The 22028-nt window shown below is 36.8% G+C and overlaps 1 protein-coding gene across 2 annotated transcripts in view; it reads left to right on the forward strand.

Moving 5' to 3' along the window:
• Positions 1-13813, forward strand: part of TMEM38B (transmembrane protein 38B) — a 69648-nt gene extending 55835 nt beyond the window's left edge. The window contains exons 6-7 of one of the 2 annotated variants that reach the window (XM_049710993.1): positions 4402-4571; positions 13248-13374. In XM_049710993.1, the coding sequence (XP_049566950.1) occupies positions 4402-4524 (123 nt within the window). In that variant the 3' untranslated portion in view covers positions 4525-4571; positions 13248-13374. Of the gene's footprint in view, positions 1-4401; positions 4572-13247 lie in introns of both variants that reach the window. The other variant, XM_004271509.3, reaches the window with a different exon arrangement.
• The last annotated feature ends 8215 nt before the right edge of the window (positions 13814-22028 follow it).

A 22028-nucleotide genomic window follows, 5' to 3' on the forward strand; every position in this document is an offset into this window, starting at 1 on the left:
TGTTACTTGTTGTTTTTCCCTTGCTGCTTTTAATAATTGTTCTTTGTATTTAATTTTCGATAGTTTGATTGATATGTTTCTTGGCGTGTTTTTCCTTGGATTTATCCTGTATGGGACTCTCTGTGCTTCCTGGACTTGATTAACTATTTCCTTTCCCATATTAGGGAAGTTATCAACTATAATCTCTTGAGATATTTTCTCAGTCCCTTTCTTTTTCTCTTCTTCTTCTGGGACCCCTATAATTCGAATGTTGGTGCGTTTATTGTTGTCCCAGAGGTCTCTGAGACTGTCCTTAGTTCTTTTCATTCTTTTTTCTTTATTTTGCTCTGCAGTAGTTGTTTCCAGTATTTCATCTTTCAGGTCTCTTATCCGTTCTTCTGCCTCAGTTATTCTGCTATTGATCCCTTGTAGAGAATTTTTAATTTCATTTATTGTGTTGTTCATCTCTGTTTGTTTGCTGTTTAGTTCTTTTAGATCCTTGTTAAACGTTTCTTGTATTTTCTCCATTCCATTTCCAAGATTTTGGATCATCTTTACTATCATTATTCTGAATTCTTTTTCAGGTAGACTGCCTATTTCCTCTTCATTTGTTAGGTCTGGTGGGTTTTTATCTTGCTCCTTCATCTGCTCTGTGTTTCTCTGTCTTCTCAGTTTGCTTAACTTACTGTGTTTGGGGTCTCCTTTTCGCAGGCTGCTGGTTCATAGTTTCCGTTGTTTTTGGTGTCTGTCCCCAGTGGCTAAGGTTGGTTCAGTGGGTTGTGTAGGCTTCCTGGTGGAGGGGACTAGTGCCTGTGTTCTGGTGGATGAGGCTGGATCTTGTCTTTCTGTTGGGCAGGTCCACGTCTGGTGTTGTGTTTTGGGGTGTCTGTGACCTTATTATGATTTTATGCAGCCTCTCTGCTAATGGATGGGGTTGTGTACCTGTCTTGCCAGTTGTTTGGCATAGGTTGTCCTGCACTGTAGCTTGCTGGTCATTGAGTGGAGCTGGGTCTTGGCGTTGAGATGGAGATCTCTGGGAGATTTTCGCTGTTTGATATTACATGCAGCTCGTAGGTCTCTTGTGGACCAGTGTCCTGAAGTTGGCTCTCCCACCTCAGTGGCACAGCCCTGATGCCTGGCTGGAGCACCAAGAGCCTGTCCTCCACACGGCTCAGAATAAAAGGGAGAAAAGAAAGAAAGAAGTTAAAATAAAATGAAATAAAGTTATTACAATAAAAAATAATTATGAAGAATAGAAATTTTTTGGGCCTCCCTGGTGGCGCAGTGGTTGAGAGTCCGCCTGCCAATGTAGGGGACATGGGTTAGTGCCCCGGTCCGGAAAGATCCCACATGCCGCAAGTGGCTGGGCCCCTGAGCTGTGGCCGCTGAGCCTGCGCGTCTGGAACCTGCGCTCTGCAACGGGAGAGGCCACAACAGTGAGAGGCCCGCGTACCGCAAAAAAAAAAAAAAAAAAAAGAATAGAAAATTTTTTAAGTAATAAAAAAACCCGACAGACAAAACCCTAGGACAAATGGTAAAAGCAAAGCTATACAGACAAAACCACACACAGAAGCATACACACACACACTCACAAAAAGGGAAAAAAAAATATATATATATATATCGTTGCTCCCAAAGTCCACTTCCTCAGTTTGGGATGATTCGTTGTCTATTCAGGTATTCCAGAGATGCAGGGTACATTAAGTTGATTGTGAAGATTTAATCCGCTGCTCCTGAGGCTGCTGGGAGAGATTTCCCTTACTCTTCTTTTTTCGCACAGCTCCTGGGGTTCAGCTTTCGATTTGGACCCGTCTCTGCGTGTAGGTTGCCTGAGGGCGTCTGTCCTTCACTCAGACAGGACGGGGTTAACGGAGCAGCTGATTCGGGGGCTCTGGCTCACTCAGGCGGTGTGGGGGTGGGGTTAGTAACGGTGCGGTATGCGGAGCGAGCCTGTGGCGGCAGAGGCCAGCAGGATGTTGCACCAGCCTGAGGCGTGCCGTGCGTTCTCCCGGGGAAGTTGTCCCTCGATCCCGGGACCCTGGCAGTGGCGGGCTGCACAGGCTCCCGGGGCAGGGGAGGTTGTGTGGATAGTGATCTGTGGTTGCACACAGGCTTCTTGGTGGCTGCAGCAGCAGCCTTAGCGTCTCATGCCCGTCTCTGGGGTCCGTGCTGATAGCTGTGGCTCACGCCCATCTCTGGAGCTCCTTTAAGCAGCGCTCTTAATCCCCTCTCCTCGCGCACCAGGAAACAAAAGGTGCAAGAAAAAGTCTCTTGCCTCTTCGGCAGCTCCAGACTTTTTCCCGGACTCCCTCCCCCTCCCGGCTAGCTGTGGCGCACTAGCCCCCTTCAGGCTGTGTTCACGCGGGCAACCCCAGTCCTCTTCCTGGGATCTGACCTCCGAAGCCCGAGCCTCAGCTCCCAGCCCCCACCCATCTCGGCGGGTGTAGACAAACCTCTCAGGCTGGTGAGTGCTGGTCGGCACCGATCCTCTCTGCAGGAATCTCTCCGCTTTGCTCTCCGCAGCCCTGTTGCTGCGCTCTCCTCCGTGGCTCTGAAGCTCCCCCCCCACCGCCACTGGCAGTCTCCGCCCGCGAAGGGGCTTCCTAGTGTGTGGAAGCCTTTCCTCCTTCACAGCTCCCTCCCACTGGTGCAGGTCCTGTCCCTATTCTTTGTCTCTTTTTTTTCTTTTTTCTTTTACCCTACCCAGGTATGTGGGGAGTTTCTTGCCTTTTGGGACGTCTGAGGTCTTCTGCCAGCGTTCAGTAGGTGTTCTGTAGGAGTTGTTCCACATGTAGATATATTTCTGATGTATTTGTGGGGAGGAAGGTGATCTCCGTGTCTTACTCTTCTGCCATCTTGAAGTTCCTCTCTATTTTTAGTTTTTAAGGCACCTCCATACTGCTCTCCATTGTGGCTGTACCAATTTACATTCCCACCAGCAGTATAGGATGGTTCCTTTTTTGCCACATCCTCTCTAGCATTTATTATTTGTAGACTTTTTGATGATGGCCATTCTGAATGGTGTGAGATGATACCTCATTTTAGTTTTGATTTGCATTTCTCTGATAATTAGCAATATGGAGCATTTTTTCATACGCCTGTTGGCCATCTGTATGTTTCCTTTGGAGAAATGTCTTTGTAGACTTCTGCCCATTTTTTGATTGGTTTGTTTGTTTTTCTGATATTGGGCTGTATGAGGTGTTTGTATATTTTGGAGATGAATCCCTTGTTAGTGCCTCATTTGCAGATAGTTTCTCTCAAGTCCTTAGGTTGTCTTTTTGTTTTGTTTATGGTTTCCTTTGCTGCACAAAAGCTTTTACGTTTAACATATACACACTGCTATATATAAAAAAGATAACCATGAAGGACCTACTGTATGGAACAGGGAACTATACTCAATACTTTGTAATACCTGTTAGAGAAAAGAATCTGAAAAAGAACACACACGCACACACGCACACACCCACACACACACACACACACACACATATATATAAAAATATGAGAAACTGAATCACTGTGCTGTACACCTGAAGCTAACACGACATAATAAATCAACTATACTTCAATTAAAAAAATTGAAAAAAACTCCTCTATTCCAAATACTTTTTATCTCTAAGAAATATTTCATAATAAGATTTTAGCCTTAAAAAGTAAAAAATATCTTTAGTAGAACCCTGAATATTCATTCAGCAGTTCATAAACATTCTTGAACTGTTAAGAAAAATTAAGGGATAAAGGATTAAAAACCTAATAAAAAATTGAAAGAAGTTTATCAACAGACAATTCACACAACAAAGATATGATGTCCCTTAAACATATGAAAACATGTGACGCTCATTTGGGAATATATTAATGAAAATTACACTCAGATATCATTTCTCATCAGATTGGCAAAAATTAAAGTCTGGCTGCATATCCTGTATGGAGAGAGAACTGGGCACTTCTTCAGTCTTACCTGGATATTCTGGCATGTTTGTTTATTTTCAGGTTTTTTCCCAGCTTTTTTTGCATATTGATATGAACTTTATTGGCAGTTTGTCTAACTCCATAATAAAATTTGTTGGTATTTTTATTGAGATTGTATTCAGTTTATAAATTAACTTAGGGTGGCAGTTATATTACATAGGGACAAAAGCATAGAGTGAGACAGGAGAGAGTACAGAGTCATGAGATTTTCTAATATTTAGATAGGGAAGATCCAGAATGAGAAATGGGAAAGAAGCTGCTAAAAACCAGGAGATGGTATTAAGAAGGATGGACTGGTCAGTTATGCTGCATGCTGTTGAGAGGGGTATTCAGATAGTATTTTGTTGAATACATGAATGAGGGACAATGGTATTAGGCCCTTTCGGGGGATACAGTTGGACATGTAAACTTTGAATAAGACACAGACTCTGTCTTCAATATGTTATTGTCTAGGCCTTCCCTGGTGGCGCAGTGGTTGGGAGTCCGCCTGCCAATGCAGGCGACATGGGTTCGTGCCCCGGTCTGGGAGGATCCGCATGCCGCGGAGCGGCTGGGCCCGTGAACCATGGCCGCTGAGCCTGCGTGTCCGGAGCCTGTGCTCCGCAACGGGAGAGGCCACAACGGTGAGAGGCCCACGTACCGCAAAAAAAAAAGTTATTGTCTAAAAAGAAATATGAGGCATTGTACTTTTAAACTTTATGAGGATACGGACTAAGTTTGTTTTATTCAGCAGTGTATCCCTAGCATTCTGTCTGGTGCATGTAGTAGATTTTTAATATATATTTGTTGACTAACTGATAAATGACTAAAATGCTCTTTCATAGGTCTCTCTGTATTTAATTCTCTCATACTTATTTATCTAAGACTATACTACCAGATGAACAGTTTATTTAACCAACTTATTGAAGACATTTATAAAAATGAGGATCTGAAGATTTGTTTGACAGTCATTTAGGTTAATAATTATTAATGTCTGAGTGCGTGATATCACCAATGAAGAAAGTATAGAGTAACCAGAAAACCAGGCTGAATATGCCATGTACCAGAAGTTAATTATTGGAGGGCATTGGGGGAGGCTTAATGGAGTAGACACTTCGCAGTTGCCCTGCAAAGGATTGTTTGGATTTAGGCAGATGGAGGCAGGAAGAAGTATGTTCTGGGTGGAGAGAAAGATTAATTATGCAAATTTTGCTTATATAGATACATTGTAATAGTCTTTGAATTATTCATATGAGGTAGAAGTTATGTTCATTCATTATACTTTCATTGCTATGCACTATAGAGGATATAAAAGTACATGAGTACTGTTTGTGCCTTGAGGAACTTATAGTTTAGGTCACATTTTTCTGGGAATATTCTCAAATGATATAACATGAGATATTATAAAAATAATGTGCCAAAGCAATCTTGAGAAAGAAAAACGGAGCTGGAGGAATCAGGCTCCCTGACTTCAGACTATACTACAAAGCTACAGTAATCAAGACAGTATGGTACTGGCACAAAAACAGAAATATAGATCAATGGAACAGGATAGAAAGCCCAGAGATAAACCTGGGCTTAAACCTAAATGTAAGGCCAGACACTATAAAACTCTTAGAGGAAAACATAGGCAGAACACTCTATGACATAAATCACAGCAAGATCCTTTTTTGACTCACCTCCTAGAGAAATGGAAATAAAAACAAAAATAAACAAATGGGACCTAATGAAACTTAAAAGCTTTTGCACAGCAAAGGAAACCATAAACAAGACACAAAGACAACCCTCAGAATGAGAGAAAATATTTGCAAATGAAGCAACTGACAAAGGATTAATCTCCAAATTATACAAGCAGCTCATGCAGCTCAATATCAAAAAAACAAACAACCCAATCCAAAAATGGGTAGAAGACCTAAATAGACATTTCTCCAAAGAAGGTATACAGATTGCCAGCAAACACATGAAAGGATGCTCAACATCACTAATCATTAGAGAAATGCTAATCAAAACTACGATGAGGTTTCACCTCACATGGGTCAGAATGGCCATTATCAAAAAATGTACAAACAATACATGCTGGAGAGGGTGTGGAGAAAAGGGAACCCTCTTGCACTGTTGGTGGGAATGTAAATTGATACAGCCACTATGGAGAACAGTATGGAGGTTCCTTAAAAAAACTAAGAATAGAACTATCATATGACCCAGCAATCCCTCTACTGGGCATATACCCTGAGAAAACCATAATTCAAAAAGAGACATGTACCACAATGTTCATTGCAGCACTATTTACAGTAGCCAGGACACAGAAGCAACCTAAGTGTCCATTGACAGATGAATGGATAAAGAAGATGTGGCACATATATACAAAGGAATATTACTCAGCCCTAAAAAGAAATGAAATTGAGTTATTTGTAGTGAGGTGGATGGACCTAGAGTCTGTCATATAGAGTGAAGTAAGTCAGGAAGAGAAAAACAAATACCGTATGCTAACACATATATACGGAATCTAAAAAAAATGGTTATGAAGAACCTAGGGGCAGGACAGGAATAAAGACCCAGACATAGAGAATGGACTTAAGGACACGGGGATGGGGAGGGGTAAGCTGGGACGAAGTGAGAGAGTGGCATGGACATATATACACTACCAAATGTAAAATAGATAGCTAGTGGGAAGCAGCAGCATTGCACAGAGAGATCAGCTCGGTGCTTTGTGACCACCTAGGATAGGGAGGATGGGAGGGAGACACAAGAGGGAGGGGATATGGGAATATAAGTATGTGTATAGCTGATTCACTTTGTTATACAGCAGAAACTAACACAACAATGTAAAGCAATTATACTGCAAGATGTTAAAAAAAATGTGGCAGAGCTCAAACAATTTCTTTACTGGAATTAATTTTTATTTTAGGATATGTTTAAATGTCAGATTAGGGCTTCTACATTCTTTGGTTTACCTCCCTTTTTAAGCAAGAGACTATGAAGTCAAATGCTGTTTAATTTAGGTAATATGCTTTTTCTTTTAATAGTCTGCTGAATAGGGAGACAGTTTTATATTTTATTTATAGAAGAATCAGGGTTCATTCCATTTGTCACCATTATATTTGTGTCACCTTATTGAATAAACCCTAAGAAGAGGCTGAATTCACAGAAATCCATCCATGGACCTCATAAGTCTATCTCAGCAGTAATTTATGATGCCAGCCGTACTCCTTAGCTGAGTGATGAGTCTCCTGGGAGTGGAGATTCTATTAAAACTCGACTTGAAAAATACTTAGTATAGTTCATGTTCTCAGGAAGTACTTTAGGTCCTGACACTCATCTCTTTTGGATTTTGTAAAAAGACATTGCTGTCAGACATTGCTGACAGTGGACCATTGTTTGACCTGAATTCTTTTGATTTTTGTTGGCCGTCCATGAAGTCAAGCTATGACCAGGATAATTATGCTAATACATCTCATTGTAACTATTTGTTCTAAAGAATAATTTAATCTAAAGAAATCCTTCTTAGATATTAACCAGTAATGGTATAAACTTGGAAGTTAACATTATATTTGGACTCTTCTCACTCTATATTTTCTCCAGGTGATTACATTCTAAGTCATGCCTTTACGTTTTACTTGTATGGTAATGACTTCTAAATCCATATCCCTTACTTAATGTTTCTGGGCAAACCTCCATTACTGCACTTACTCTTTACGGTTTTGTAATTACAGATTTACTTGCCTGTCTCTGGCTAGTCTGTAAGATTTTTGAGGGCAGGGATCACATTCAACATTCTTTTGGCAGCCAGGGGTAACGCACAAGCAGATTATTTTAATCCTGTGGATTTTAGGCTTTGTTAGTGCTGTTCTGTTTCAGATTTGCCCTTCTAGAATGTGACCCTTTTGGGGTCTCACTTTAAGCCCGAGGTGTACCCCTGGGCAGGTCCACCTTGCCTGGCTTTGAACTCCAACCTGTCTTCCCAGAACCAAGCAGTGGGCTGCTCAGCTCTTTGGCCTCCCAGCTGTTGTTCTCTGCTAGGTTTTTGAAATCTGTTTCTATGTTTGCACAGTTTAGCGTTGGTAAACTCCTCCAGCACAGACTACACATGGACTTGGGGGCTTACTTAATGTGGTTCACTCCTCTTTGAGCTGTTATTGCTCTCAAGTGCTAGACGCTTTGGCCTTCTCAGACTCCAGCCTCTGTCCCTTTAACCCATTTGGGACTTCTGCATTTCATTTCCCTATGCTGTGAATTGACACATGTCCTTAAAAGAAAAAGCCAGGGTAAATGTGGAGTTCACTTTGTTCAACTTCCTTTCTTTTAGGGATCATAACCCCACCAGGTTATACCTGTATTGGTTGTTCTCCAGTGTCTTTTTACAGTTGTTTTATGTATTTGTGTCTTTTATGTTGATTTTGTTGAGATACTGAGTCTGATATAAGCTATTTAGTCATGGCTGGCCTGTAGTTTATGTGCATGCATTAAAAAAAGGTTTATTTGTTATTTGTTTATTTTTATTGTGGTCAAATTGGCATAACAAAATCAGCTGTTTATACAATTCAGTGGTGTTTAGTACATTCACAATGCTGTGTGCATACATTTTTAAATTTAAATAAATGATAGTACGTTATAGCTTTTGTTCTTTGTCTCATTTTCACCTAACAGTATATTTTAAGAATTTTTCCGTATAACTTTACGATTTATTATTTTTAACAATTACACAGTATACATTTCACTTATCCATTCCTCTTGTGATGGACACCCACTTTGTCTCCAACTCCCCACTACCTAGACTATATTGCAGATAATAAGAATTTACTCTTGTTTCCATTGTCCTCAGGAAAGCTGATTATGTAGGGACCTCTTATGAAATTTAATTCCAAAAATATCTAGTTTGATTCATTATCTGAGATCTGCTGGAGGAATTGCCTCTTGGAAATTCATGGGCTTTTGGGAACCATTCTAGTCCATAACATTGTCCCAGATTCATTTTGGCACCAGTATAATTTCTTGAGCAAATCTAAACATCTCTGAACACTATACATTTTGCCAGATAAAAGATTGGTAGCACTCCATTCTATCTCTCAGTGTCTCAGTTGCTTATATATATAAATATATATGGAAAAAATTGGATGGCTAGAGACTTACTACAGTCCCTCATACTGGCAGGATTCTACAATTTACTGGAAGTCTGTGACTTTAGATAATGATAGACTGCAGTGTATTTAGTGATCAGACTCAAAATCTGAGTGTTCCTAAGTGCTTAACCACTTATTAGCTCTGTGACTTTGAGCAAGTTACTTAACCTGTCAGAACTTCAGTTCCACATCTCTATGATGAGAGTAATAATAGAGTAGTTTTGGGATTACATTTAAAGAGAATAAGGTAATACAAAACACTTATCACAGTTCTGGCACATGTTAAGTGCATAGTATTAATAGGTATTCTTGGTCATTTGGTGTAGACTGTAAATGATATTTTATCTTCTTATTTCCTTTCAATACCAAATGTATTTTTTTGCTTATGCTGCTCATTTGGCACTCAAAAATGTGGTATTTTGTATTATTGTTAATGAGTTATGTTCTTTTCCATTAATTAAGTGTAAACTTATAGAGAACAGATTTTTTTTCCAGAACCTAACTTAATTTGCTTCTGCTGAAGATTAAATTAAGAATGCATATTGAACACAGTGAGAACTCCAACAAAGAAAATAGGAAATATAAGAAAGTACTAGATAGAAGTCACAGAGCTGAAGAATATAATAACTGAACTAAAAAATTTACTAGGGGGTGGTTCAACAGCAGACTAGAAGCAGCAAAAAGGATCAGTGAACTTGAAGAACAGGCAGTGGAACTCACCCAATCAGAGCTGCAAAAAGGAAAAAGAATGAAAGAAAGTGAAGATAGCTTAAGGAACTTATGGGACAACATCAGGAGGACTGACATTCACATAACAGGGCTCCCAGAAGGAAAGAAGAGAGAGAAAGGGGCAGAAAAATTATTTGAAGAAAGAATGGCTGAAAACTTCCCTAATCTGGGGGAAGGAAACAAACATGCAGATCCAGGAAGCCCAGAGAGTTCCACATACAGGGACCCCCAAAGAAATCCCACCAAGACACATTATAGTTAAAATGTCAAAAGTTTAAGACAAAGAGAGATTCTTAAAAGTAGCAATGGAAAAACAGTGTGTTATGTATAAAGGAACCCCCATAAGACAATGAGCAGATACTTCCAGTAGAAACTTTGCAGGCCAGAATGGAGTGGCATGATATATGCAAAGCACTGAAGGAAAAAAACTCCCAACCTAAGTTACTCCACCCGGCAGTTACATCCAGAATTAGAGGAGAGAGAAAGAATTTTTCCAGACAAGCAAAAGCTAGAGCTTATCACCACTAAATTGACCTTACACAAAATGTTAAAGGGACTTCTTTAGGCTGAAAGGAAAGGATGCTAATTAGTAACAAGAAAAAATATGAAAATACAAATCTCACTGGTAAGGGTTAATATATAGTAAAGGTAGTGGATTAATCACTTATAAAGTTAGTATGAATGGTAAAAGACAAAAGTAGTAAAAATAACTGTAACTACAATAATTAAGGGATACACACAAGATAAAAAGATGTAAAATGTAACATCAAAAACAAAAAAACATTGAGGGGGAGAATAAAAATATAGAACATTAAAATGCATTTATACTTAAGTTATTATCAACTTAAAATAGACTGTCACTAACATAAGTTGTTATATGAAAATATGATAACTACAGAGCAAAAACCTGTAGTATATACACAAAAGATAACAAGAAAGTAATCTAAGCATTGCACTAGAGAAAGTCATCAAGCCATAATGGAAGTGAGCAAGGGAAGAAGAAAGGACCAGAGAGGAACTACAAAACAGCCAGAAAACAATTAACCAAATGAAAATAAGTGCATACTTATTAATTACTTTAAATGTAAATTGACTGAATTCTCTATTCAGAAGAGTAGCTGAATGGATAAAAAAAAAATAAGACCCATCTATATGCTGCCTGCAAGAGACTCACTGCAGATGTGAAGAGAGAAATAGACTGAAAGTGAAGGGATGGAAAAATATATTCCATGCAAATGGAAGCCCAAAGAAAGTTGGGATAGCTATACTTATATCAAACAAAACAGACTTTAAAACAAAGACTAATTAGAAGGGCGTTACATAATGATAAAGCGGTCATTTCTAATAAGAGGATATATGACATTTGCAAATATTTATGTACCAACATACATATATAAAGCAAATATTAACAGACATAAAGAGACAAATAGAGAGCAAAACAGTAATAGTAGGGGACTTATTGAAGTCCCCTCACAACAATGGATAGATCACTAGACAAAGAATCAAGAAGGAAACATTGCCCCAAAGGACATATTAGACTAGACGGACTTAACTAAAGATATAGACAGGACATTCCATCCAAAAGCAACAGAATACATATTCTTCTCAAGCACACATGGAATATTCTCCAGGATTCATCATATGTTAGGTCATAAAACAAGTCTTAATAAATTTAAGAAGATGAAAATCATATCAAGAATCTTAGCTAGAATAGTATGAAACTGGAAATTGTTTACTAGGAAGAAAACTGGAAAAATCACAAACATGTGGGAATTAAACATAATGCTATAAAACAACCAGTGGGTCAGTGAAGAAATAACAGAGAAATCAAAAAAATACCTTGAGACAAAAATGGAAATACAACATTCCAATCTTATGGGATGCAGCAAACTAGTTTTAAGAGGGAAGTTCATAGCAATAAATGCCTACCTCAAGAAATGAGAAAAATCTCAAATAACTTAACTTTATACTTTAAAGAACTAGAAAAAGAACAAATGACGCCCAAAGTTAATGGAAGGAAGGAAATAACATAGAGCAGAAATAAATGAAATACAGACTAAAAGGACAATAGAAAAGACCAAACTAAGAGTTGGTTCTTTGAAAAGATAAACAAAATTAACAAACCTTCAGTTAGACTCACCAAGAAAGAAAACAAGAACTCAGGTGGATAAAATCAGAAATGAAAGAAGAGACGTTACAACTGATACCACGAAAATACAAGGGATTGAGACTGTTACGAACACTTATATGCCAACAACGTGGACAACCTAGAAGAAATGGACATACTTCTAGAAACATACAACCTGTCAAGACTGAATCACAAAGAAATAGAAAATCTGAACAGACCAGTTACCAGTAAGGAGATTGTATCAGTGATCAGAAACCTCCCAACAAATAAAAATCCAGGACCAGACAGTTTTGCTGGTGAATTCTACCAAACATTACAAGAATTAATACCAATCCTTCTCAAACTCTTTCAAAAATAAAAGATGAGGGAATGCTTCCAAACTCATTTTACAAGGCCAACATTACCATGAAACCAAAACCAGACAAGGATGCCACAAGAAAAGAAAATTATAGGGCAATATCCCTGATGGGCATAGATGCAAAAACCCCCAACAAAATATTAGCAAACTAAATTCAACAATACATTAAAAAGATTATACATCGTGATCAAGTGGGATTGATTCCAGGGATGCAAGGATGGTTCATCATCTGCAAATCAATCAGTGTCATATATCACATTAACAAAATGAAGGATAAAAATCATATAATCTCAATAGATGCAGAAAAAGCATTTGACAGAATTCAGCATCCATTTACAATAAAAACTCTTAACAAAGTGGGTGTAGAGGGAATGTACCTCAACATAATAGAGGCTATATATGACAAGCCCACAGCTAACATCATAACCAGGGCATTATGCCTGGTGAAAAAAATGAGACAAAGACAAATACAGTATGATCTCATTTATGTGTGGAATCTAAAATTTAAAAAAACGCAAGCTCATAGATACAGAGAACAGATTAGTGGTTGCCAGAAGTGGATTGGGGGGGTGGTGACGAGGCTTGGTGACATGGGTTAAAAGGAGTCAAAAAGTTCAAACTTCCAGTTATAAACAAATAAGTCGTCAGTGTGTAACGTATAGCATGGTAACTATTGTAATACTGTATTGCATATTTGAAAGTTGCTAAGAGAGTAGATCTTAAAAATTCTCATCACATAAAAAAATTTTTGTGTGCTGTGTATGGTGAGGGATGTTAACTAGACTTATTGTGGTGGTTATTTCATAATATATGCAGATACCGAATCATTTTGTACACCTGAAACTAGTATAATGTTATATGTCAGTTATACCTCAATAAAAAAAAAAAGCGTTTTGAATATTTTCTTCTTTTTCACTTTCCCGTCTCATTTTTAGGAAACAGAAAACATTTGTATTTAAATTCAAAATTGAACTTTTTTTTTCAGATAACCATGATGCTTACAGAGACTTCTGTTATGCCTTTTGCTTTTTTTGAGGATACATTGAGTTGGATGCTGTTTGGCTGGCAGCAGCTGTTTTCATCATGTGAAAAGAGAAGTGAAACAAACTCGTTTCTCAGTGGTACTGGTTCATCGACCTCAAAACCTATAGCTGATGCTTCAGATAAAGTTCATAAGAAGCATACTAAAAAGACTAAATTTACTTGATGAACTTCATAAGGCAAAAAATTTTCTGTCTTATCTACCTGTCAGATTGTGATAAATATTTCTATGTAAATGATGTAAAATAAAGATTATATATAAGGATTGGAGGTGACAAAAAGAACGAACTTCTTTCTGTTTCAGGGAGACTCTCCCTTTCTGGATTGTAATTTCCTGAGTGTTATGAGTGTATCATGTGAAATGGTTTTTCTAAGTTATATATAAAAGATTCTATTGTGATTTTTAAAACAGTTTTATATTGATAAAAGCCTAGTGTTTTTGAATGTTAGAAAAAGTAAACCTACTGTCATTGCAAAATAACAAAAATTAAAGTTATTGTTTAATCTAGATATTTTCATACATGTTTTTTATTTGAATCTATTTGAGCTTTAGTTTAGCAAAATTAAACTTCTATTACACATTACCATTATAATTCTTAGATATGAAAAACAATTCCTGTTTAATTTTGAGTACTAAGAAAAGTAAACTTTACCTAAATCACTTTATATTATGAATGAAAATAAATTATTAGCTTATATTTCAGAAATAAACATTGTATATTTTACCCACATTAAATGGAAATATCTGAAATTTTATTTAATTTTTTTCTAGTAGTATTTTTCAGTGAGAGCAGAGTATTATTAGTCTTAATCTTAAGTGTGTTTCATGCCCTTGTTTAAACTATTTCTTTTTTCTCAAAAGAAAATCAGGGGTATAGTTTTCAATAAGTTACTAAGTCCATGTTTTGCTTTGCAAGTTTTGAGGAGCTTATTTTTTTCTCTCTCCTTAAAACACATTTGTTTTAACTGTAGGAGAAATTATTCTTCTCAGCATTTCATATATTCTTAAGTATTATTTCAATTTAAAAATTTCACCTTTGTCTTCTCTTTAATGGGTACTTTTCAGTTTTCTAGTTGAATGTCTCTTACTAGTTTACGTAGGTTATATTTTAATGTACATGTACATATATTTTTAGTTTTATTTTAAATTAAAACTAGTTACCCTTATGTAAAAATGCTCAGCTCTAATGAGAATTGTCCTCGGGCATTTGATAACAACCACCTAATTAAGAAGAAACAAACTAAAATCTTATATGGTAGTAGTCTATTTGAATGAAGAATGATGAAGTGAAATTTGATACCTTATTGGCAAAAATAATTAAAAGAAGAAGAAAAGGTACTAAATCATGTTAGATTTTCTTATTTTATTTTGTAGTTTAAAAGCCCAGTTATAATTTTAAAACTTTGTGACTGACATGATTTCTTCTACTGAGACCATGAGCCTGCAAAAAGTTAGTGTGTATCAGGCATCTTTGGATGGTATAGAACTACTCAAATCATATTCAAGTTAGAAGTCTTGATTTTTAAAAATTTTAACAAATATAAACACCAGCAGGGATTATACTTTTGTTAAAAAAATTTTTTTGGGGGGGGGAGGACCTTTGATAGCCTTGGGATGCTAAGAAGTTTATTTTTAATATTCTGACAGAAGGCATTAAATATTTAAGAGTTCTGTATTGCATTTGACACTCTTGTAGTTAAAAACTTTTCACAGTTAACGTGTTGCTAATTACTGACTTAGTTTTGAAGTTTGGGTTTAACTGTAGTTGAAATGTTAGGAATCTTATTTTACACTTGTATTAAAGACAGATTTATTAAACTAAGTTATTTAGCACCAATGGAATATGTTATCATTTTTATGTTTTTTCTGTTTTTCTTGATTTAGGAGAGTTTATAACTCCTTTGGCCTTTCGACTGATATATGGTATATATTCAGTGATTACTGTCCAAATGAGATGTACAACCTTTATGGAACAAACTTTTATTAATCTGTACAAGTATCCTATAACCTTTAATTCAAGGTTTTTAGGAAAAAGCTGTACTGGAGGACATGGCTTAGGTTTGAAACCTCCCACCCTTACTATATTCATGCTGCCTGCAGAGACCTGACTGGATTTGCGAAGCAGATTGTTAGACTCCTTACCCAACAGTGTAGCATGAATGAAGCCTGTGGGCCTGCTTCACACAGTCATAGGTGGCACTGAGAAAGTCAAGATCTGGTAGGTCTCATTAAATACTAGAGAATGGACTTGATATAGGGAGGGGGAAGGATGAGCTGTGACAAAGCGAGAGAGAGGCATGGACATATATACACTACCAAACGTAAGGTAGATAGCTAGTGGGAAGCAGCCGCATAGCACAGGGAGATCAGCTCGGTGCTTTGTGACCACCTAGACGGGTGGGATAGGGAGGGTGGGAGGGAGGGAGACGCAAGAGGGAAGAGATATGGGAACATATGTATATGTATAACTGCTTCACTTTGTTATAAAGCAGAAGCTAACACACCATTGTAAAGCAATTGTACTCCAATAAAGATGTAAAAAAAAATAAATAAAAGGAGACAAGAGTGTGGCAAGAACATGGGCTGGCTAACTCAGTGATCTCACCCTCAAGTAAAATATGGCCAAATTAATATCAAACTCTGATTTATCAGATTAGTCACACTTCCTTGCTGAGTGTGCAAGGGCTGGAGAGGGACCAGATAATGTAGAGTGAGTGGATTTCAGTGGAAATTCCAGGTTTCTTGTAGGCAGAGACCAAAAAGTGGAGAGAATAGGGGAGACGTTCCCTCTGTAGTGTATTTTTTGGTCTTATTCCTATAAGGCCTACATCATTCCATTAAAATCTACCTCAGATCACAAGTTGATTGCAATTGAGTGATATGTTAGAAATGGAATAACGTATACAAGAATACCCTCTTTCCCCCACTGCTTTCTTGGTGTTTACATTTTACTGGTGGTGAGACATACAGTAAGCAAAGAGGTGTGTTCTTGTGGTAATACTACAGGTTATGCATATATATTAAGCAGGACACAAGGATAGAAAGTGAGAATTGGGGGTACTTGTTAATTAGGAGTTAGAAAAAGCCTTTCTGTTAAAATTGTATTTTACCAGAGACCTGAAGGAAGTGGGTGGGGCAGGCCGGGCAGACGTCTGTGTTAAGTGCAAGGGTCATTCTGTTTCTTCATATACTTGACTTAGATTATGTACTTTTTTCCAAAAATTACTTAATTTATTTTTCTTATTTAGTACAGTTTCACACTTGTAGTTTTTAACAGACATATTTCTTTGATAGAATTTATTTTTGTTTCCACAGTTTGTTCTTTTATTAAGGTAAAATTCACATACAATGAAATGCATAAGTTGTAAGTGTATATTTAAAGAGTTGGCAAATACATACAACTGTGCAGCCTAAAATCCTATCAAGAGGTAGAAGATTGCCAGTGCCTCAGGAAGTTCCTTTCTAGTTAATTCACACCCTCCCCCCCAACTGAATAGAAATAAAATCATGCAATATATTCTCTTCGGTATAAGACTTCTTTCAAAAGACATAATGTTTTTGAAATTTATCTTGTATTTATCATGAGTTCATTCCTTTTTAATTCCTTGGTAGCATTATACTATATGAATATGTTGCAGTGTGTTTATCCTATTGATGCACATCAGGGCTGTTTCTAGTTTGGGATATTCTGAATAAGCTACTATGAACATTTTTGTACAGTTCTTTTGGGGAACATGTTTTTTTATTTCTCTTGAGCAAATACCTAGGAGTAGAATTATGTTTAGTTGTAAAAAAACCCACTAGACCTCTTTTCCAAAGTGGTTGTACCATTTTATACTTCACAACAATGTATGAGAGTTCCAGTTGCTCTACATTCTTATCAAGGATTATTGTTGTCAAACATTTTAATTTTGTCCATTTCCAATGGGTGGTTTGTAGTTTTTAAGGTTTTAATTTGCATTTCCCTAATGATTAGTGGTGTAGAGCACTTTTTTGAGTGTGTTCTTATTGGCCATTTGTGTATCTCCCTCAGTAAAGTGTCTCTTCAGACCATTGCCCGTATTATATTGGATTTGTCTTTTTATTATTGAGTAGTAGTAGTTCTTCATGTATCTTGGATATCCATTCTTTGTTAAATAGGTGTTTTGTACATATTTTCTTTCTGGGCTGTGGATTACCTCTTCATTTTTATAATGATGTCGTTTAATGAGCACACATTTTTAATTTCAAAGAAGTCTAATTTCCCAGGATTTTATTTTACAGTTATTGTTTTCTGTGTCTTAAGAAACTTTTTCCTACCTCCAAGTCATAAATATATTTGCCCATCAAGGAACCCCAAATAATATAGGAGTGCCTAGTTTCATTCTGAGAAACACTTAAGAGAGAAACACCTTATGCTACTATGTAAAGTAATGATTATGTTACTCAGCAAGTCGCTCAGGCCTAATTTTTTGTTCTGCTTCTCAAAAGGTCACTGCACATCGTATATATGTGGTCACGTTTTCTGTGCTTGTGCTAAAGGTAATACATTATAGGAATTGAAGACTTTTTCTCCTGTATGTCTATTTAGGGAGTTTCTGTATGTAGGCTTGTCCTTGGTTTATCACAACTCTGATGTTTAAAAGAGATGGTGAATAAGAATGTGACAACAAAATATATTTAGAACGAAATAAAATATCTTCTAAGCTCAGTCTAGGTGTGGGATTGGTTGGGAAGGTAGTGGTCCATATTGAAATATATAATCCAAGTGCATCTTTTTGGTGACAAAATGTGGACCAGTGATCAGGTATGAAAATGAGTACAGCTTAATTTACATGACTGACTATCTGATATTCCATGACAGTACAAAGTGGCACACTGAATTGAAGTTGAAAACTATTGCGTTCTTCCTACATTTGATAAAGAGAATTAAGATTTAATTGGGATAAAAAAATAAGCAATTTGTATGGTGGGATTATGGTTTGCTATGGGGAAGAGGAAATGGGGGAGACTCCTGCCAGACAAAGTAACTTCAGATGTATTTTTACCCCTGTAAGTTGTATTCGTAAAGAGAATAAAGTTGATAATGAATATTTGTATTTTTATAAATATTTTATGTAATGTAAAGTTTGACTTAAAAATTCAGTCTAATCTCAGTAAAAGTAGACTGTAGACTGAAACCTTTCTTGAGAATAATATGAAGTGAAAGGAATAGGGTACAGTGGCTGATAAGCAACGTTGTTATATTGACATCTTAATGAGATGTGAGAAGAAGTACATAATATCTTGATTAAATTTGCAAAGGACATTCGGTATAATGAAAGCCTGTGTAAGTGACAGGAAAAATTCAAAGGACTAATGGTATGCTTGGAAAATGATTCAACTTATTCAGTTAAAAAATGTTGAATTATACAGCTGGGGAGAATTATATAAGGCCCAAACCTAAGGAAAAATGCATGCATTTTGTAAAAATATGAATAACAAAAATTAATGAAACATTAGCATGTTATAGTCTTTATTTTGAGCAGCTGATGTTTTGGGGGATATATTACTGAGGAAAGAGCAATTCATGTTAGAGGACACATTGCTGTCTTTGCCATGACCTTAAAGGACTGTTTTGAAAATAAGATAATGTATATGAAAATGTGTTTGAAACATTATTTTACAGAGAAGAGTCTAGTTAATTTACAGATAAAACCAGAGTTCTGCAGTTTGGAGTGAAGAATAATGTGCCCTAGTCATTTTTTATGTATAATATTTAAATACCACAAGCCAGTAAGACAGGAAGTTCAGAAGTCTGCTCTCCTCATTACACTGTTACTGTGTTTTATTTTATTGTTATGCTGTGGTGATATAATGGTATTATTATGGAGGAGCTGAGTCACTCTGTATGGCATTCTGACTCATGCACTTAAGTAATTGTATCATTGCTATCACCGCACTACTATGCCGATGATCGCATTCACCTTCTGTGTCTGATCTTTCATGTTCTCAGTTGAATACAAGTTTTCAGAAGCTCACATTGTATTTCCCTCTGATTGAGAGTATGTATTATGATAAGTTTTGTGGTAATTAAATCCATTTGAACACCATCTTTTGAAACCCTTCTCTCTCCCTCTAAAGTGGTTATGTGTTCAAGAGGCTTCAGGTTTGGTCCTGCCTCCTTATCTTGAGCAATGTGTTGCTCTTTGTAAAGGAGACTTGAAGCCAAAACTGTCCAGAATCTTTCATTTCCAATCCCTGTCCAAACCAAATCCATGGGATTCTAGACCAGCCCAGGGCAGTGGCAATGGCACAAGTTGAGTTGATGGTCGCACCTCGGAGGTGGCCATGATCTGAGTGAACAGGTGGTAGGTTGGGGCAAAACGCTGGGGCAGCAGGAATAAGGCTGAGTATTTCCTTGGAAGTTGAGACTCCTCAAAAAAGCCTCCAGGGGGAACAAGTGCTTTTTGTGCTGGCACAGTTACCCCCAAGAATCAGGTCTGAAGTAAGGTGGCAGAGGCCAAATCTTTAGCTGCCAGCAAGACTGCCAATGTGAAGTTCTTTCACGGCAGTTGTTTAGAGAGGGACAGTCATCCTGTTTCATATGCCACTGAGGTGTTTTAATTTCTAACAGACCTCTTAGCAATCGATTCTCTTTGTTTCACTTAATACTACCTTGTAGCACACAAACCTGGAACCCCTTATTCCTGCTTCCTTCTTGGTGACTGACTACCTCCACAAGAGATCATATTTAATGTCATTCAAAATACTGGTAGTTTTGCTAAGCCTCTATCCAAGGACAGGAGCCCACTGAAGGGATTCCTTGCAGAAAGAGGAAGATTTGCTTCAAGGTGACTTTTAGTCCTTGACTGTATCAAAATGCAGCTGACGCCCACTGTAGAAGAGAAATGAAAACACACATTTAAACTCTGACTGGATAATTCCCTCAGAAGGAGCTCCATTACCTAAAGGAGACAGAAGTTCAGTCAGGGATGAAAGCGAACTAGCAAGGCAAGTAACCTTTGTTAGAAACTAATATTTCTTCAAAATAACCTCAGGTTTGCATTTAAATTTTTTAATTGATATATACCATTTAGAAAAGTGCACAAATCATGCGTTTGTCTTGTTAAATGATCACAAAGAGAACATAGCCATGCAACCACACCCAGCTCAAGAAATAAAACATTAGCATTTTTCCTTTTCTAATCACTATTCTTCCCTTCTCAAAGGTAACCAATATCCTGACTTCTAATACTAGTTGTTGGTTTTGACTGTTTTTGAATTTTATATAATTGGAATTAGACTGTTTATCCTGGTGTCTGGCTTATTTTGTACATATTATGTTTGTGAGATTCATCCAAGGTACTTTGTATAACTTATAATTCACTCATTTTCATTGCCAATATTGCATTGTATGACTATATATACTCAATTTGTGTAACCAATCCATTGTGTTGATAGAGATTTAGATTGTTCTTAGTTTGAGGCTATGAAAATATTCTTTTGCATGTCTTGGTACAGGTACCAAGGTACCCGGGTACACATATTTTTGTTCCCTACATTCTTAGGAGTTAAAATGCTGGGTCATGGGGTATGAACACATTCACCTTTTGTAGATCCAAAAAGTTTTCCAAGATAGTTGGCTTAATTTGCGCTCCCACCAGCAGTGTGTGAGAGTTCCAGTTCCCCCACTTCCTTACCAATGTGAGGTATTCTCTATCTTTCAAATTTAACAATTCTGGTGAGGGTATAATAGTATCTTGTGTTTTAAAATTTGTTTTTCCCTGATAACTAATGAAGTTGAACACTTTTTGAATAAGCTTATTGGCCATTTGGATATACTCTTTTGCAAAGTGTCTGTTCCAGTTTCTTGCCCATTTTTTTCTGTTGGGTTGTCTGTCCTTGTGTTTGGGTATAGGGTCGTGTGTATGTGCTTGTGTGTGTGTGTAAATGGGTACTTTGGATATGAACTCCTTGGCGGTTCCTTGGATTGCAAATATGTTCTTCCACTCTGTCAGCTTGCATTTTTACTCTCTTAATAGTTTAGTACCACGAACATAAATTATGAATTTTAATGTAGTCCAATTTAACAATGTTCCCTTTATGATTGATTAATGCCTTTTTTATCTTATTTAAGAAACGTTTCCCTATCCCAAGGTCATAAAGGTATTTTCCTATATTCTAGAAGCTGTATTTAGCTTATTCTGAGATCTGTATTCCACCTGAAAATTTATTTTTTTGTATGATGTGAGCAAGGGGTCAATTTTTCTTTTTTTTTTTTTTTTTTTCTCTATGGATATCAAGTTGGTCCACCATCATTTATTGAAAAGTGCCACTTTGTCATAAATCAGAGATCCATATGTGCATTAAAATGCTTTGGACCCTGTTTGTTATATTATTCTATCTGCATATGTGCTATACATGCATTGGCTTAACTACAGTAGCTGTATAAATCTTAATATCCAGTAGAGTAAATCCTTCCACTTTGATCTTTTTTCACAGTTTTCTTATCTATCCTTGGCCCCATTTGCTTCCATATAAATTTTGGCATTATCTTGTCAATTTCTACAAAAATAACTAGCTGGAATCTTTATTGAAATTTTAAAAATTAGGATTTAAACAAATTTATTGAGATTTAAATTTTACTTTCACCTATTCCTTCTTGAATGCTCTTCCTTTCTTTATATGGATTGAGTTTCTGACCTGTATTATTTCCTTCTCCCTAGAGAAGTTATCTTAACATTTCTTGCAAGGCAGATCTAC

Source organism: Orcinus orca, chromosome 6 (genome assembly GCF_937001465.1).
Source record: "Orcinus orca chromosome 6, mOrcOrc1.1, whole genome shotgun sequence".
Lineage (NCBI taxonomy): Eukaryota > Metazoa > Chordata > Mammalia > Artiodactyla > Delphinidae > Orcinus > Orcinus orca.